This window comes from Amia ocellicauda, unplaced genomic scaffold (assembly GCF_036373705.1).
Source record: "Amia ocellicauda isolate fAmiCal2 unplaced genomic scaffold, fAmiCal2.hap1 HAP1_SCAFFOLD_380, whole genome shotgun sequence".
In the NCBI taxonomy this organism is placed as follows: domain Eukaryota; kingdom Metazoa; phylum Chordata; class Actinopteri; order Amiiformes; family Amiidae; genus Amia; species Amia ocellicauda.
In genome coordinates this window covers 1,168-13,826 of record NW_027102953.1, presented here as the reverse complement: position 1 = coordinate 13,826, position 12,659 = coordinate 1,168, and the positions used below count along the sequence as shown (strand labels likewise).

Sequence of the window (12,659 nt, the reverse complement as noted above, 5' to 3'; positions counted from 1 at the left end):
CTATTTTAGTACCATCTGCAAATTTGACAAGTTTGCTAACTATCCCAGAGTCCAGATCATTAATATAGATTAGAAAAAGCACAGGCCCTAGTACTGATCCCTGTGGAACTCCACTAACAACCTCACTCCAGTTAGAAGCGACTCCTCTAATCGACACCCTCTGTTTCCTAGACATCAACCAGTTCATAATCCATCTACTTACATTACCCTGAATGCCTACAGCTTCCAATTTGAGGATCAGTCTTTGGTGTGCAACCTTATCAAAAGCTTTTTGGAAATCTAAGTATATCATATCATATGCTTTCACGTGATCTACAGCTGCAGTTGCATGTTGAAACAATTCTAATAAATTAGTAAGACATGATCTGCCTCGTTTAAACCCATGTTGACTATCTCCAAGAATATGGTTTTCATTGAGATGCTCCTCTATTTTCTGTCTAATCATTTTCTCCAACATTTTACAAGTGATGCAGGTGAGACTGATTGGTCTGTAATTTCCTGGCTCAGTTTTGTCCCCTTTCTTGTGGATTGGTTTGACATTTGCTGTCTTCCAGTCAGTCGGCACATCCCCTGTTCTAAGTGTCATTAGGAATATTTGAGTTAGCGGCCTATAAATAATTTCCCTCATTTCTTTAAGTACTGTTGGAAATATCCCATCTGGCCCAGGTGATTTGTTGGTTTTTAATTCTGCTAGTCCCTTTAGTACCTCCTCCTTGTTTATCCTGATCTCCCTTAGGGTTTGACTAGGGTGTTGGTCCTCAATTTGCTAACATAAAATAGGCTGGATATTTTTAGTAATTTGCTTAATTTTACTCATGATGACAATTAATCATAGTGTGCAAATTAATGAATTGTTAAAAATATTACGTTTTATGTGTAGAAAAAATAACAAAAACAGACCTAATAGTGATTTATTGGAATAACCCGTTCAAATGGACACGCATCCGCCGCCGCCTCCGGGACGGGACTGGCCCGCGAGCTGCGTGGGGGGGAAATGACTCTTCCGGGACAACGACTGGGCTGTTTCAGTTCCCAGAGAGAGAGAGAGAGAGAGAGAGAGAGAGAGAGAGAGAGAGAGAGAGAGAGAGAGAGACAGAGACAGAGACAGAGACAGAGAGAGAGAGAGAGAGAGAGACAGAGACAGACAGACAGACAGAGACAGAGAGAGAGAGAGACAGAGAGAGACAGAGAGAGACAGAGAGAGAGAGAGAGAGAGAGAGAGAGAGAGAGAGAGACAGAGACAGAGACAGAGAGAGAGAGAGAGAGAGACAGAGACAGACAGACAGAGACAGAGAGAGAGAGAGAGAGAGACAGAGAGAGACAGAGAGAGAGAGAGAGAGAGAGAGAGAGAGAGAGAGAGAGAGCTGAAAAGCGAAACCGCCCGAAGACGCGAATTCCTCCCCGTCTCGTCTCGTCTCGTCTTCACCGAGGACAGCGGCTGCACTTGGGATTAAAACATGGCAGGTAAGCAGCTGTTCAGCTACACATGTACACAGGCGAGGCTGTTCTCTACATTGGGCGGGTTAATAACATTGTGATCTCCACTTCTTGTACAGCTCTCTCTGTCTCTCTCTCTGTCTCTCTCTCTGTCTCTCTCTGTCTCTCTCTCTGTCTCTCTCTCTGTCTCTCTCTGTCTCTCTCTCTGTCTCTCTCTCTCTCTCTCTCTCTCTCTCTCTCTGTCTCTGTCTCAGTTGTCTGGCAGAGGACAGTCAGGGAAACACTGTAATAATTGTAGCGCTATCTTGACAGCTGGTTACTTACAGTGTACCGAGTGAGAGGGTACTTGAAACTATAGTTTACGGTCATTATTTATTCAAGTTTTATTTGATTTTAACCTAATTTGACGTGTCGACCAGCTACCATTTAACACCATTATTAACGAAGATGAAGATGCACAAACGCCCCCCCTCACTGGTCCACATGTCCACACCTGACAGAGACATCCAGGCAGCCCTTTGCACTGCGACTTTGTATGCCATAAAATTGCAAAAACGGATTGCGAAAGTCACGGAAATTCCCAATTTACATTTACATTAAAAGGAATTGCAAAATGCACGGAAATTCCCCTCAGTTTACCCCACCACACTGGGCTCGTCTGAAACCGTCTCCGAGGGGATTCATGTTCGTGGTTCACTCCGTGTTTCCTCAGTTCACTGCAGCAATCAAGACAGATCAGCTATATCACCCTGTAAAGCCTATTGACATTTTTGAATACAATAATAGGCTTCGATACTTGTGAATATTATAATCAGTGTTGCGATCCTGAATGGTGATCGTTTTGATATAAAAATATAAATATCATCCCCTAAATATCCATCTATGAGTATTTTACTGCTACTGCCATACCTTTAAAAATATAGAGCTACTTAACATAACACATTAAACATAACGGGTGTGTTCATCGAGGCGTTTTACATCCATTTGTTATTTCTGAAACTTATTTTCTTACACAAACAAAAGTACAAATAAGCAGCAAAATGAATGAAAAACAACTCGCTCCCACTCATCTAGACCGACTCTGCGGAAGTGTAGTCGGGTTGAAGGATTATCCAGGCTGGTATATTGTGGGAATTGTATTCTCTGAGGAAAACATGAAGAAGATATTTTATTACCATTTATTGCAGCCGTTCAAAGTCCTTTCTGCTATCATCTGTGGATTTACTTCTGTAATTCATTGACAACTTACAGTAGTTCATACTCTTTTCAATTTCACCTTTCTTTTTCTGTCTTTGTTTCTTCCTCTCTTTTACTTCTCATTGCATTATTATGAAGCTCGAGGTTTGCAAATACTGGTATAATCTTTAGTGCACAGCCAATTGGCAGGGTTTTGTGAGCCGGGTGCACCTGCTGTAACCACACCAATCCCTGTTCTCCAAGCCCCCGTCCTCTCCACCCGTCGACTGCACTCAGACCTGAGAAACTCAGACCCTAATTGAACCCTAATTGGCAGCCTAATTGAATTGAACTTAAGCTGCCAATGACTACGTGTTCTTTCAGTTGGTGTTCCTGCACTGCATTCTGAGTAAAATGGCAGAGTAACTTGCCTCCGGTGTCCTCCCAATACAGTTCGGAGTGTAAAACACAAGCTTGATGAGCTAAGTGTCCTTGTAAGTCTTGTGTAGATGTGTGTTTGTGTTTGGGATGGCACTGCTGACCACATGCCACCCTCTGCTGTGACTACCCCTTTGCAGAAAAGAAGCTGCTGTCTCTGGTGCGGTCCATGTTGGTCGAGGGGGACTCTAAGGCCTTCTCTGACGTGCTGGTCAACCTGCAGAAGGATGGTGTGCTGAGGGCGCCTGAGGTGGAGGTGGCGACGGAGGTGGCGACGGAGGTGGTGACAGAGGGGCACACGGTCGTAAAGGACAAGGCGCGCTTGCTCATCGACCGTGTGCGCAACAAGGGCAGCTGGGGCAGCGATATTGTCTCCTTGCTGCAGGCGCGAGAGCCCTCCCTGTTCGACAGCCTGCAACTGGGACCCCAGTTGGCTCCGGGATCAGAGCCGGGGTCCACGCCCGCACCCGAGCCGGCACCTGCGCCAGACCGTAAGTATCCCCAAATCACATCCCCCTCCAGACATGCGTGAACCGTAGCAATCCCTTGTCGGCACAGCCTGGTGTTGTTGCTTCTGCAAACACCTCACCTCGGGAATCTGAGTTTCGTACGTCTCCCAGCAGACCAGGACTCAGGCCCCTCCCACTCACATACAGCACCCTTCACCAGGACTCTCACTCACGCGTGTTTAATACTTACTGGTCTCTCTTCCTCCAGCCGCCCCATCGTCCATGGTGTCCCAGCAAGAGACCAGCCAGGCCGGCACGGTGCCTTTCCTCATCTCCTGCAGCCCGGAGTCCTACAACCGCATCCGGGAGATGGAGAGAGATTCGGTACACACCTCCACTTTGATCTCAGTCGCGTTCCCTGTTACCCCGAGCCTCGTGAATGCAGTGCGTTCGAACCCTCCTCCTCACAGAGCGCAGAGTCGGCCCAATAAAGTCAGGCTCGGGACTGAGGCCATAACGAGGTGAAGTGTCTCACTGTTGGCCTTATTTTCTGATTCCCTGTCCCGGGCAGATTTACCCCGTAATGGAGAAGGCCACCCGGAAACGCCTGGCCCTGATCATCAACAACATCAAGTTCACCCGTCCCGACTTGGAGCGCAAGGGGGCGGACAAGGACCAGGCCAACATGAAGAAGCTGCTGCAGGACCTGGACTACACTGTGGACGAGCACAACGACCTGACTGCCCAGGTACAGCCCTCACACACACGCGTACCAGCACACACTGGCGCACACATTCACATAAATACACCCACAGCCAGATGGACATAAAGACAGCGGGGCCAGCGCCGAGTCTGGGGGAGTGACCTGGGCTGCCGTGTGTGTTTGCAGGAGATGGACCGCACCTTGCAGCAGTTCGCCCAGCGGCCGGAGCACGAGCAGTCTGACAGCGCCTTCGTGGTCATCATGTCTCACGGGATCCGCGACGCCATCTGCGGGGTGGACTACGACGGGGAGCAGAGCTCGGACGTGTTCAAGAACGACCGCATCTTCAACCTGCTCAACACCGTGAACTGCGCCGGCCTGAGGGACAAACCCAAGGTCATCCTGATCCAGGCCTGCCGAGGAGGTGGGAGCACGCCGCGGGGGCAGTTCTTCTAAACTAGGAACCAGGGGGGCAGGGAGCTCTGACAATGGGAGATGTTCCACTAAGGAAAGGAAACAGAGGGAAACTGCTAGTAGGAAAGTCCTGAAATGTTTGTACCTCAATGCCAGGAGTATAAGGAACAAGATGTTAGACCTAGAAGCCACAGTGCTGGTGGGTGACTATGATGTTGTAGGAGTGACAGAAACATGGCTTACAGAAAATGATGGGGATGAATACAATATATGGATACACACAGTTTAGGAGAGACAGGCACAATCGAAGAGGGGATTGGGGTAGCATTATATGTGAAAAATGACATTGAAGCAGAAGAACTCAAATTAGATCCCAGTAACCGAACAGAATCTTTGTGGGTGAAACTTTTGAACAAGAGATCTGGAGGATTAGTGGTAGGAGTGTTACAGGCCACCAAACTCAGATATTCAGAAAGATACTGCATTGCACAGTGTAATCAGGACTGCATGTAGCAAGGATGTGTCTGTTATAATGGGGGATTTCAATTTCCCAAATTGAGTCAGAGACACTAGGGACACTAGTTAGATAACCAATGGCAAACTGTGATCACAATATGGTTAGCGTTGAGGCATTCTTTCAAAAAACAAGGTCCAAGTCTAAAACAATGGTCTACAATTTCAGAAAAGCAAACCTTGAAGGTATGAGGCGGCACTTAGAAGAGGTAGACTGGAGCACACTGGATACAGATTCAGATGAAAATGGAAGGGTTTATTATTAAGAATATACTATGTACCAAAACTGTACAAATAGTACAAACATAGAGGTATGCAAAAAAATATCAAGAGGAAGACAATGTTGTATAGCGCATACAAAAGGGATGGAGACTAAACAAATTACATAGAATATGTTGAGCTGCAAAGAGATCTTAAGAAAGGGTTCGGGAAAGCAATGAGGGAAATAGACAGAAAAACAGCTCTTGGAGCCAAAACTAATGCAAAGAGAACAGCAAGAGGTCAATAAGGCCGTGTGTCCACCAAAGCGTTTTTTCCTGAGGTCGGCATATTTTTTCAATTGTTTGCAATGGGAGCACCACGTTTTAAATACGCTGGAAGTGTGACGCGACTCTGACCGTCTTTTTCACGCTGAGTACTGAGCGCTGGGCGTTTTTTTCCGTTCGCCGAGAGTTGAAAAATGTTCAACTTTGGGTAAAACGCTGCGCTCGTCACTGTCACTTTTTATCCAGCTGTCCAATCACAGTGGAGGAGGGGCGGGCCAAATACCACACCGGCCGTCCGTCCTCTCTGTCTACGTGCTTCAGCCTTCCCTCTACCTTGTGCCGACATTGTACAGTCAGTATTTGTTAGCAACACCAACTATCTGCGACATTAGGAACTTCCGCGGATATTCCGTATCATTGCACTGAAACAGCGCTGCGCCTCCAGAGCTCTGAAGCCTCGCAGCCGGCGCTTTCAGCTGCGGAAAACGCTTTGGTGGACACACGGGCTTAAGGAGGAAGTGAAACAGCTAAAGGGCAAAAATTGAAGTATCTTGGAAAACGAACAAGATGTGGCAAATGTTCTAAATGAGTTTTTCACAGAGGTTTTTACAAAATAGAAAACAGATAACATGCCACAGGTTAACAACCAGTCCAGTCAAACCCTAAGGGAGATCAGGATAAATGAGGAGGAGGTACTAAAGGGACTAGCAGAATTAAAAACCAACAAATCACCTGGACCAGATGGGATATTTCCAACAGTACTTAAAGAAATTAGGGAAATTATTTATAGGCCGCTAACTCAAATATTCCTAATGACACTTAGAACAGGGGATGTGCCGACTGACTGGAAGACAGCAAATGTCAAACCAATCCACAAGAAAGGGGACAAAACTGAGCCAGGAAATTACAGACCAATCAGTCTCACCTGCATCACCTGTAAAATGTTGGAAAAAATGATTAAACAGAAAATAGAGGAGCATCTCAATGAAAACCATATTCTTGGAGATAGTCAACATGGGTTTAGACGAGGCAGATCATGTCTTACTAATTTATTAGAATTGTTTGAACACGCAACTGCAGCTGTAGATCATGTGAAAGCATATGATATGATATACTTAGATTTCCAAAAAGCTTTTGATAAGGTTCCACACCAAAGACTGATCCTCAAATTGGAAGCTGTAGGCATTCAGGGTAATGTAAGTAGATGGATTATGAACTGGTTGATGTCTAGGAAACAGAGGGTGTCGATTAGAGGAGTTGCTTCTAACTGGAGTGAGGTTGTTAGTGGAGTTCCACAGGGATCAGTACTAGGGCCTGTGCTTTTTCTAATCTATATTAATGATCTGGACTCTGGGATAGTTAGCAAACTTGTCAAATTTGCAGATGGTACTAAAATAGGCGGCTCGGCAGATACAATCTCGGCAGCACAGGCTATTCAGAGGGACTTAGATAATATTCAGGGTCGACACCTGGCAGATGAAATTCAATGTGGACAAGTGCAAGGTAATACATGCAGGTAACAGAAATGTCCACTATAATGACACTATGGGAGGAACAGAACTAGATGAAGTAACGCATGAGAAAGACCTAGGAGTCTATGTGGACTCCTCACTTTCTCCATCCTGAGAATGTGGGGAAGCAATAAAAAAGGCAAACAGAGTGTTAGGGTATATTGTCAAAAGTGTAGAATTGAGAACAAGGGCAGTGATGTTCAGACTGTACAATGCACTAGTTAGAGCTCATCTGGATACTGTGGACAGTTCTGGGCTCCACACTTCAAGAAAGATATCGCTGCTCTAGAGGCAGTTCAGAGGAGAGCAACCAGACTTATTCCAGGTCTGAAGGGAATGTCCTACTGAGAGACTGAGGACCTGAACCTTTTCACCCTGGAACAGAGGAGACTACGTGGGGACTTGATCCAAGTCTTCAAAATCATGAAAGGCATCGACCACATCAAACCAGAGGAGCTTTTCCAGATCAGCAGGGACACACGCACCCGGGGACACAAATGGAAATTGGGCTTCAAGGCATTCAAGACAGAAAACAGGAGACACTTCTTCACACAGAGAGGCGTCACAATCTGAACAAACTCCCCAGCGATGTGGCTGAAGAGACAATTTGGGAACATTCAAAAACAGACTGGATAGGATCCTTGGATCACTTAGTTATTAATGGTTATCAAACAACCGGGCCTCAAACGTCAGCGCCGGTGGCGAGTGTGTGGACCGAGACACCACAGCACCGCCCATTGTGCTGCGAGCCGCGGTGTTTTATGTGGCAGAGCCGTTAGTTTCACTGAGCGCTCCGTCACCAGAGCGCAGGTGTGCGTTCCTGCAGATGCGACACAGTACAGCAATAATTACAAAATTACAACTAATTTATCTATACATCACCCCTTGCTGATTACTATGATGACTCCTTACCCGCAACATATCCAAGTCCTAGTGCGAGTTTGAATTCAGTGCCTGTCTGTGTGTGATTGCAGAAGGAGCTGGTCACTCCTGGGTCAGCGACTCTGTGCCCCCGGAGCCGCAGTACGAGGACGACTCCCTGATGAAGCGTCACAAAGAGAAGGACTTCATCTGCCTGTGCTCCAGCACTCCCGGTCAGTATTACTGTGACTTCGGCCCGGCTGCCTGCAGTCATGCATACTGTGACCCCTGACCCCTGACTGACTGACTCTGCTCTTGGTTTCCCAGAAAACAAGTCCTACAGAAGCATTGTGGACGGGACACCGTTTGTCCGGCACATTGTGGAGATCTTTTACAACAACGCCCATAAGGACCATGTGGACGAGCTCTTCAGACAGGTGAGCAGTTTACCCGTCAAACTTGAATTAAGCACCACAAAATCACCAGCGGTCAGAGGCATTTGGCAGGGTCCACTGGAAACGTGTGTGTGTTAAGTGAAACCCCTGTCATGTAACACCGGCGATGCTGCTGTGAGAAGACGTTGCTCTTCAGTGCGAGTGCTCGATAAGAAAGGCAGTTATTTTCAAAGTGACCTGACACACATACACACACGTGCCACGTTCGTCCGCTACGGCGCTGTGCAGTTGATTGGTGTTTGTATCTCTTTTTACCTCACAGGTGCAGCAAGCCTTCCAGGACTTCCCACAGCAGATGCCGACGAAAGAGAGAACGACTCTGATGAAGAAGTTCTATTTGTTCCCCGGATTCTGAGCACTGCAGTTCAGTTCACGTTCACGGAGTTCATGTGGGAATGAAACCCAGCACAGACAGGGTCCCCCGGGTCTGAACCGAGAACCACTGGTGTGCGAGACAGTCTGCTTCAGGCCCTTCATGATGCACAAGCTTTATGGATTAACACAGTCTGGTAACAAGATGTCTTGAAGTTGGACAGGGATTCGACCTGGTCTAGATATTTACAAGTGTGCTGCAGACCCCTACAGCATTCTCCTGCCATTTTCACACAGGTTGCAGCCTCTGTCCATTAGAGTGTTTTAAGATTGAAAATGTACCTTCATTGTATTCTCTGCCGTGTTGCTCTTGCCTAATAAAAGTCGACACTGATCACTGGCCTTGTGAGTCGCAGCATGGTGTGTGCACAGCTGTCTAGACCACTTCCCAAGCCTCTTTTGCATGGTTTGCATTTTGTGCAATGTCCTTTGTTGAAGCCCTCTTGTCGGTGATCCATCGCTTGGTAATGAACAGGTTTTTAATACAGATGCACAAACCTGCACAACTGCCCCTGTGAATGTATGTTGCTTAGAGGCAGAACTGGTAAGTACTGGACAAACTGATGAAAAGAAACATATACATATATAGACGGGTGAGAAATTAAAGGAGAAACCCACATACAGTGTCTCAGTGAGGTGTTGGGCACCACGAGCCCCAGAACAGCTTCAATGCTCTTGGTACAGATTGTACGAGATATTCCCTCATTTGGGGTTTTGATGATGGTGGTGGAGAGCGCTGTCAAACACGTCGGTCCAGAATCTCCCATAGGTGTTCAACTGGGTTGAGCTCTGGTGACTGAAGGCCAGAGCAAATGAGTCACATTTTCATACTCATCACACCATTCAGTGACCCTCGTGCCCTGTGGATGGGGGGTATTGTCATCCTGGAAGAGACCACTCCCATCAGGATAAAGGTGATCACTCTGTCATGATTTGCAGTGACTCTTCCCTCTAAGGGGACAAGTGGACCCAAACCATGCCAGGAAAATTCCCCCCACAGCGTAACAGAGCCTCCGGACCCCCTCACTGTAGGGGTCAGCAGTCAGGCCTGTCCCGTTCTCTTGGTGTCCCACACATGCACTTGCCCACTTGTCCAGAACACGAGCCACTTGAGCGTCTGTGTGACTGGAGCTCCTGCCATTCGTGCCATTAGATCCTTTCCTCTTGCCATCTTGATCCAAAATCGAGGTCAGCTGGGCCTGCTCAGCATTTGTATACATGCCACAGAGCAGATAGGATGTTAATTGCTTAATTGTATCATGCAACACACCTGTTTGGAGGCATCTGCATTCATTATGTTCCTCCACTCATTTATTCAGGTTTTTCTCTTCTATAGTCAGGTGAGGTAAAAGGACATCACTCAAGTATGGATCCCACATGGTAAAATCTATAAACCAGACCATCTATAGCAGGAAAACAGTGCCAACCAATCACGACACTAGAACAGTTGAGCGCCAGGTAAATCTTTCCATCTTTATTGACTGTCAACAACATTTTAATTATTTTTTTTACAGATATATTTGACCGTTTAAAATTGCATAAGCTTTTTTCATTGAAATACTCAGCCCATATTAAAAATAATCAACAAAGAATTACACTTTCATGAACCAAAAACTATAAAGGTATTGTATTTAAAAACAAAAAACAAATAAATACATTAATAAAATAATAATAGAAAATAAATACAATATATCTATGTATGAACTGTAGAGGTTTGGCACTTCCTACAGCGTGTTGTGGTCTATATTCAGTTTGGGACACAAGCTCAGCACTTCCTCCCGGTCGAGGACAGTTTGCCTGGCTTGGAGGACACAAGACTTCAGCGAGCAGCTATGGCTCGGGATTGTACTGATACACATACAGCACTCATTTCACTTATTACTTAAGAAGGAGTATTTATTTTATTTCATTTTATTCATATCTTTGGTACGGGTGCCATCCCAGATAGCGAGCCGTGTCCAGGCCTGTGTTGACACAGGGAGACCGTGCTGGCGAACGCGTCGGCCTTTAAGTGTGTGGACAGTTAGGGTCACAACAGAGATGTCACAACTCCACGGGCCCGGTGTGGGGGGCCACATAGAGCGAGGCACAAGGCTTCCCAGTCAACAGGGCTCCAACGCAGTTACATTATCTGGGGTACTCTGGGATCTCAACACGTGCTAATTAGGTACCGGCCTGCATAGTGTGGTTAAAGTTTAAGCCCTGTTACGAATCGGCTGGACCGGCACCCCAGGGCCACACACAGCCTCTGCCCCGGCCCTGGCCAGGCTGCGGACCGACGCAGGAGCACAGGGACCCTGCAGCCCGTCTGTCAGGACCGGCGGGCCATTTTGTTTCTGAGAACAAGGTCTGCAGCCACTCAGATCTCTGCCGATTCATTAATTACATTTGTTCAATTATTTGTTCTCCCTCCCACTAAATCAAGCAATACACTGAACTTTATATAGTGTCCCACAAACATCTGTCAAAGGGCTAAAATAAAAGTCTCCTCCAGGCAGTTTAAAAACATGTATTTATGTATTGATCTATTTCACCTTTTGTTCGAATAGAAGTAACTTTTTTTCCAGACGTAAAACTCTCTAAATCCAGGCAATCAAGGGCAGCAAAAGTGTCCTGTCCTGTCACGACTGTCTGCTCACTTCCGGTCTCTCTAAGCTTTCACCAAGAGCTTCACAAAAACGCCCCCTTCCTTCCACCAGCCAACCTCAGACCCTCAATGTGAACAGGAGGCACATCGAGGTCAGGGAACCACAGGGTTTGGCAGGACACAAAGTCCCAGGGACAGGACACGCATGTCCATCTAAAGCACACAGGGTCTCTGGGTGAGCCAGGGAGCCCCGAGTATTTTACTGCAGCCGTAGCGAACACGCATGGGGCATCAGGCTCTTCCCCCTACCCTGGGGGCCTGGGGGACACAATCAACAGGACTGACTGCTGCTCCTACAGAGCTGAGGGTTTGACACCAGTGAACAGCGCAGCGCAGAGTTCAAGGGCACAACTTCAAAGACAGCTGGAAGTCCAGAAAGACTTGTTTTTCAAATAAGTGAAAAGCAATAGGAATAGAAATAGAGGAAAAATACAGAGAACATTCGATCGGGACCGTTACGAAGCACTTCTCCATAGCTTATACGAGAACACATCAGGACAAAAAAAAAAAAAAAAAACTAGAACAAAAACAACCAGAACGAACAAAAATAAAGGAACACGCACACGCCTATCCACAGCACTGCACAGAAGGACGACACCCGGATCTCCGACCGGCCACACATGCAAGCTGGGTGATGATCGCCATTGCACACAACTCCTAACCAGGAAAACAACAAGTAGCTGTGTGCAGAGGGGACGGGGAGGACGCGGGCATGAGGACGGGCCGCAGTCCCAGTGGGCTGCCCCTCCTGTGCTGGACTCGCTGTGCCCGAGGGACGAGGGAATGTTTTCGAAGACGATCTGGTTGGTCGTTCGTTCCGTCGGTCTGTCCCTCTTTATTGCGGAGACCACAGCTGCCGTGGTGACCCTGTAAGCCTGGCATGCTTGGGTCACAACGTTACACAGGTAAGAGGTTATCGAAGCTTCATCAGTGTGAATGCCTTGGGCCTATAGGGCGGCCATAGCAGCTGTTACCTAGAGACAGCCCTGAGGAACTCCACAGCTTCTGGACAGAAACGTGGTCGATGGTGAAAAGGCCCACAAAGCATGGCAATCATGACTAAATTAGGGGATCTACGGGCCTGGAAATGTGGAAATGGATCAAGGTGTCCACACGAAGAACTGATCCCAGCCTCACTCTAGGTGGAGTGAATGCATCATCAGGACAGCCATACAGACGTTTCTCAAAGGTAAAAAAA

The 12,659-nt window shown here is 47.1% G+C and overlaps 1 protein-coding gene across 1 annotated transcript; it reads left to right on the top strand.

Moving 5' to 3' along the window:
• Positions 1 to 1,075: 1,075 nt before the first annotated feature.
• Positions 1,076 to 9,154, top strand: LOC136734489 (caspase a-like). Its single transcript, XM_066697941.1, has 8 exons — positions 1,076 to 1,464; positions 3,192 to 3,542; positions 3,769 to 3,884; positions 4,072 to 4,248; positions 4,390 to 4,627; positions 8,101 to 8,220; positions 8,315 to 8,424; positions 8,705 to 9,154. The coding sequence occupies exons 1-8, from the start codon at positions 1,458 to 1,460 to the stop codon at positions 8,795 to 8,797; spliced, it is 1,212 nt and encodes a 403-aa protein (XP_066554038.1). The 5' UTR covers positions 1,076 to 1,457; the 3' UTR covers positions 8,798 to 9,154.
• The last annotated feature ends 3,505 nt before the right edge of the window (positions 9,155 to 12,659 follow it).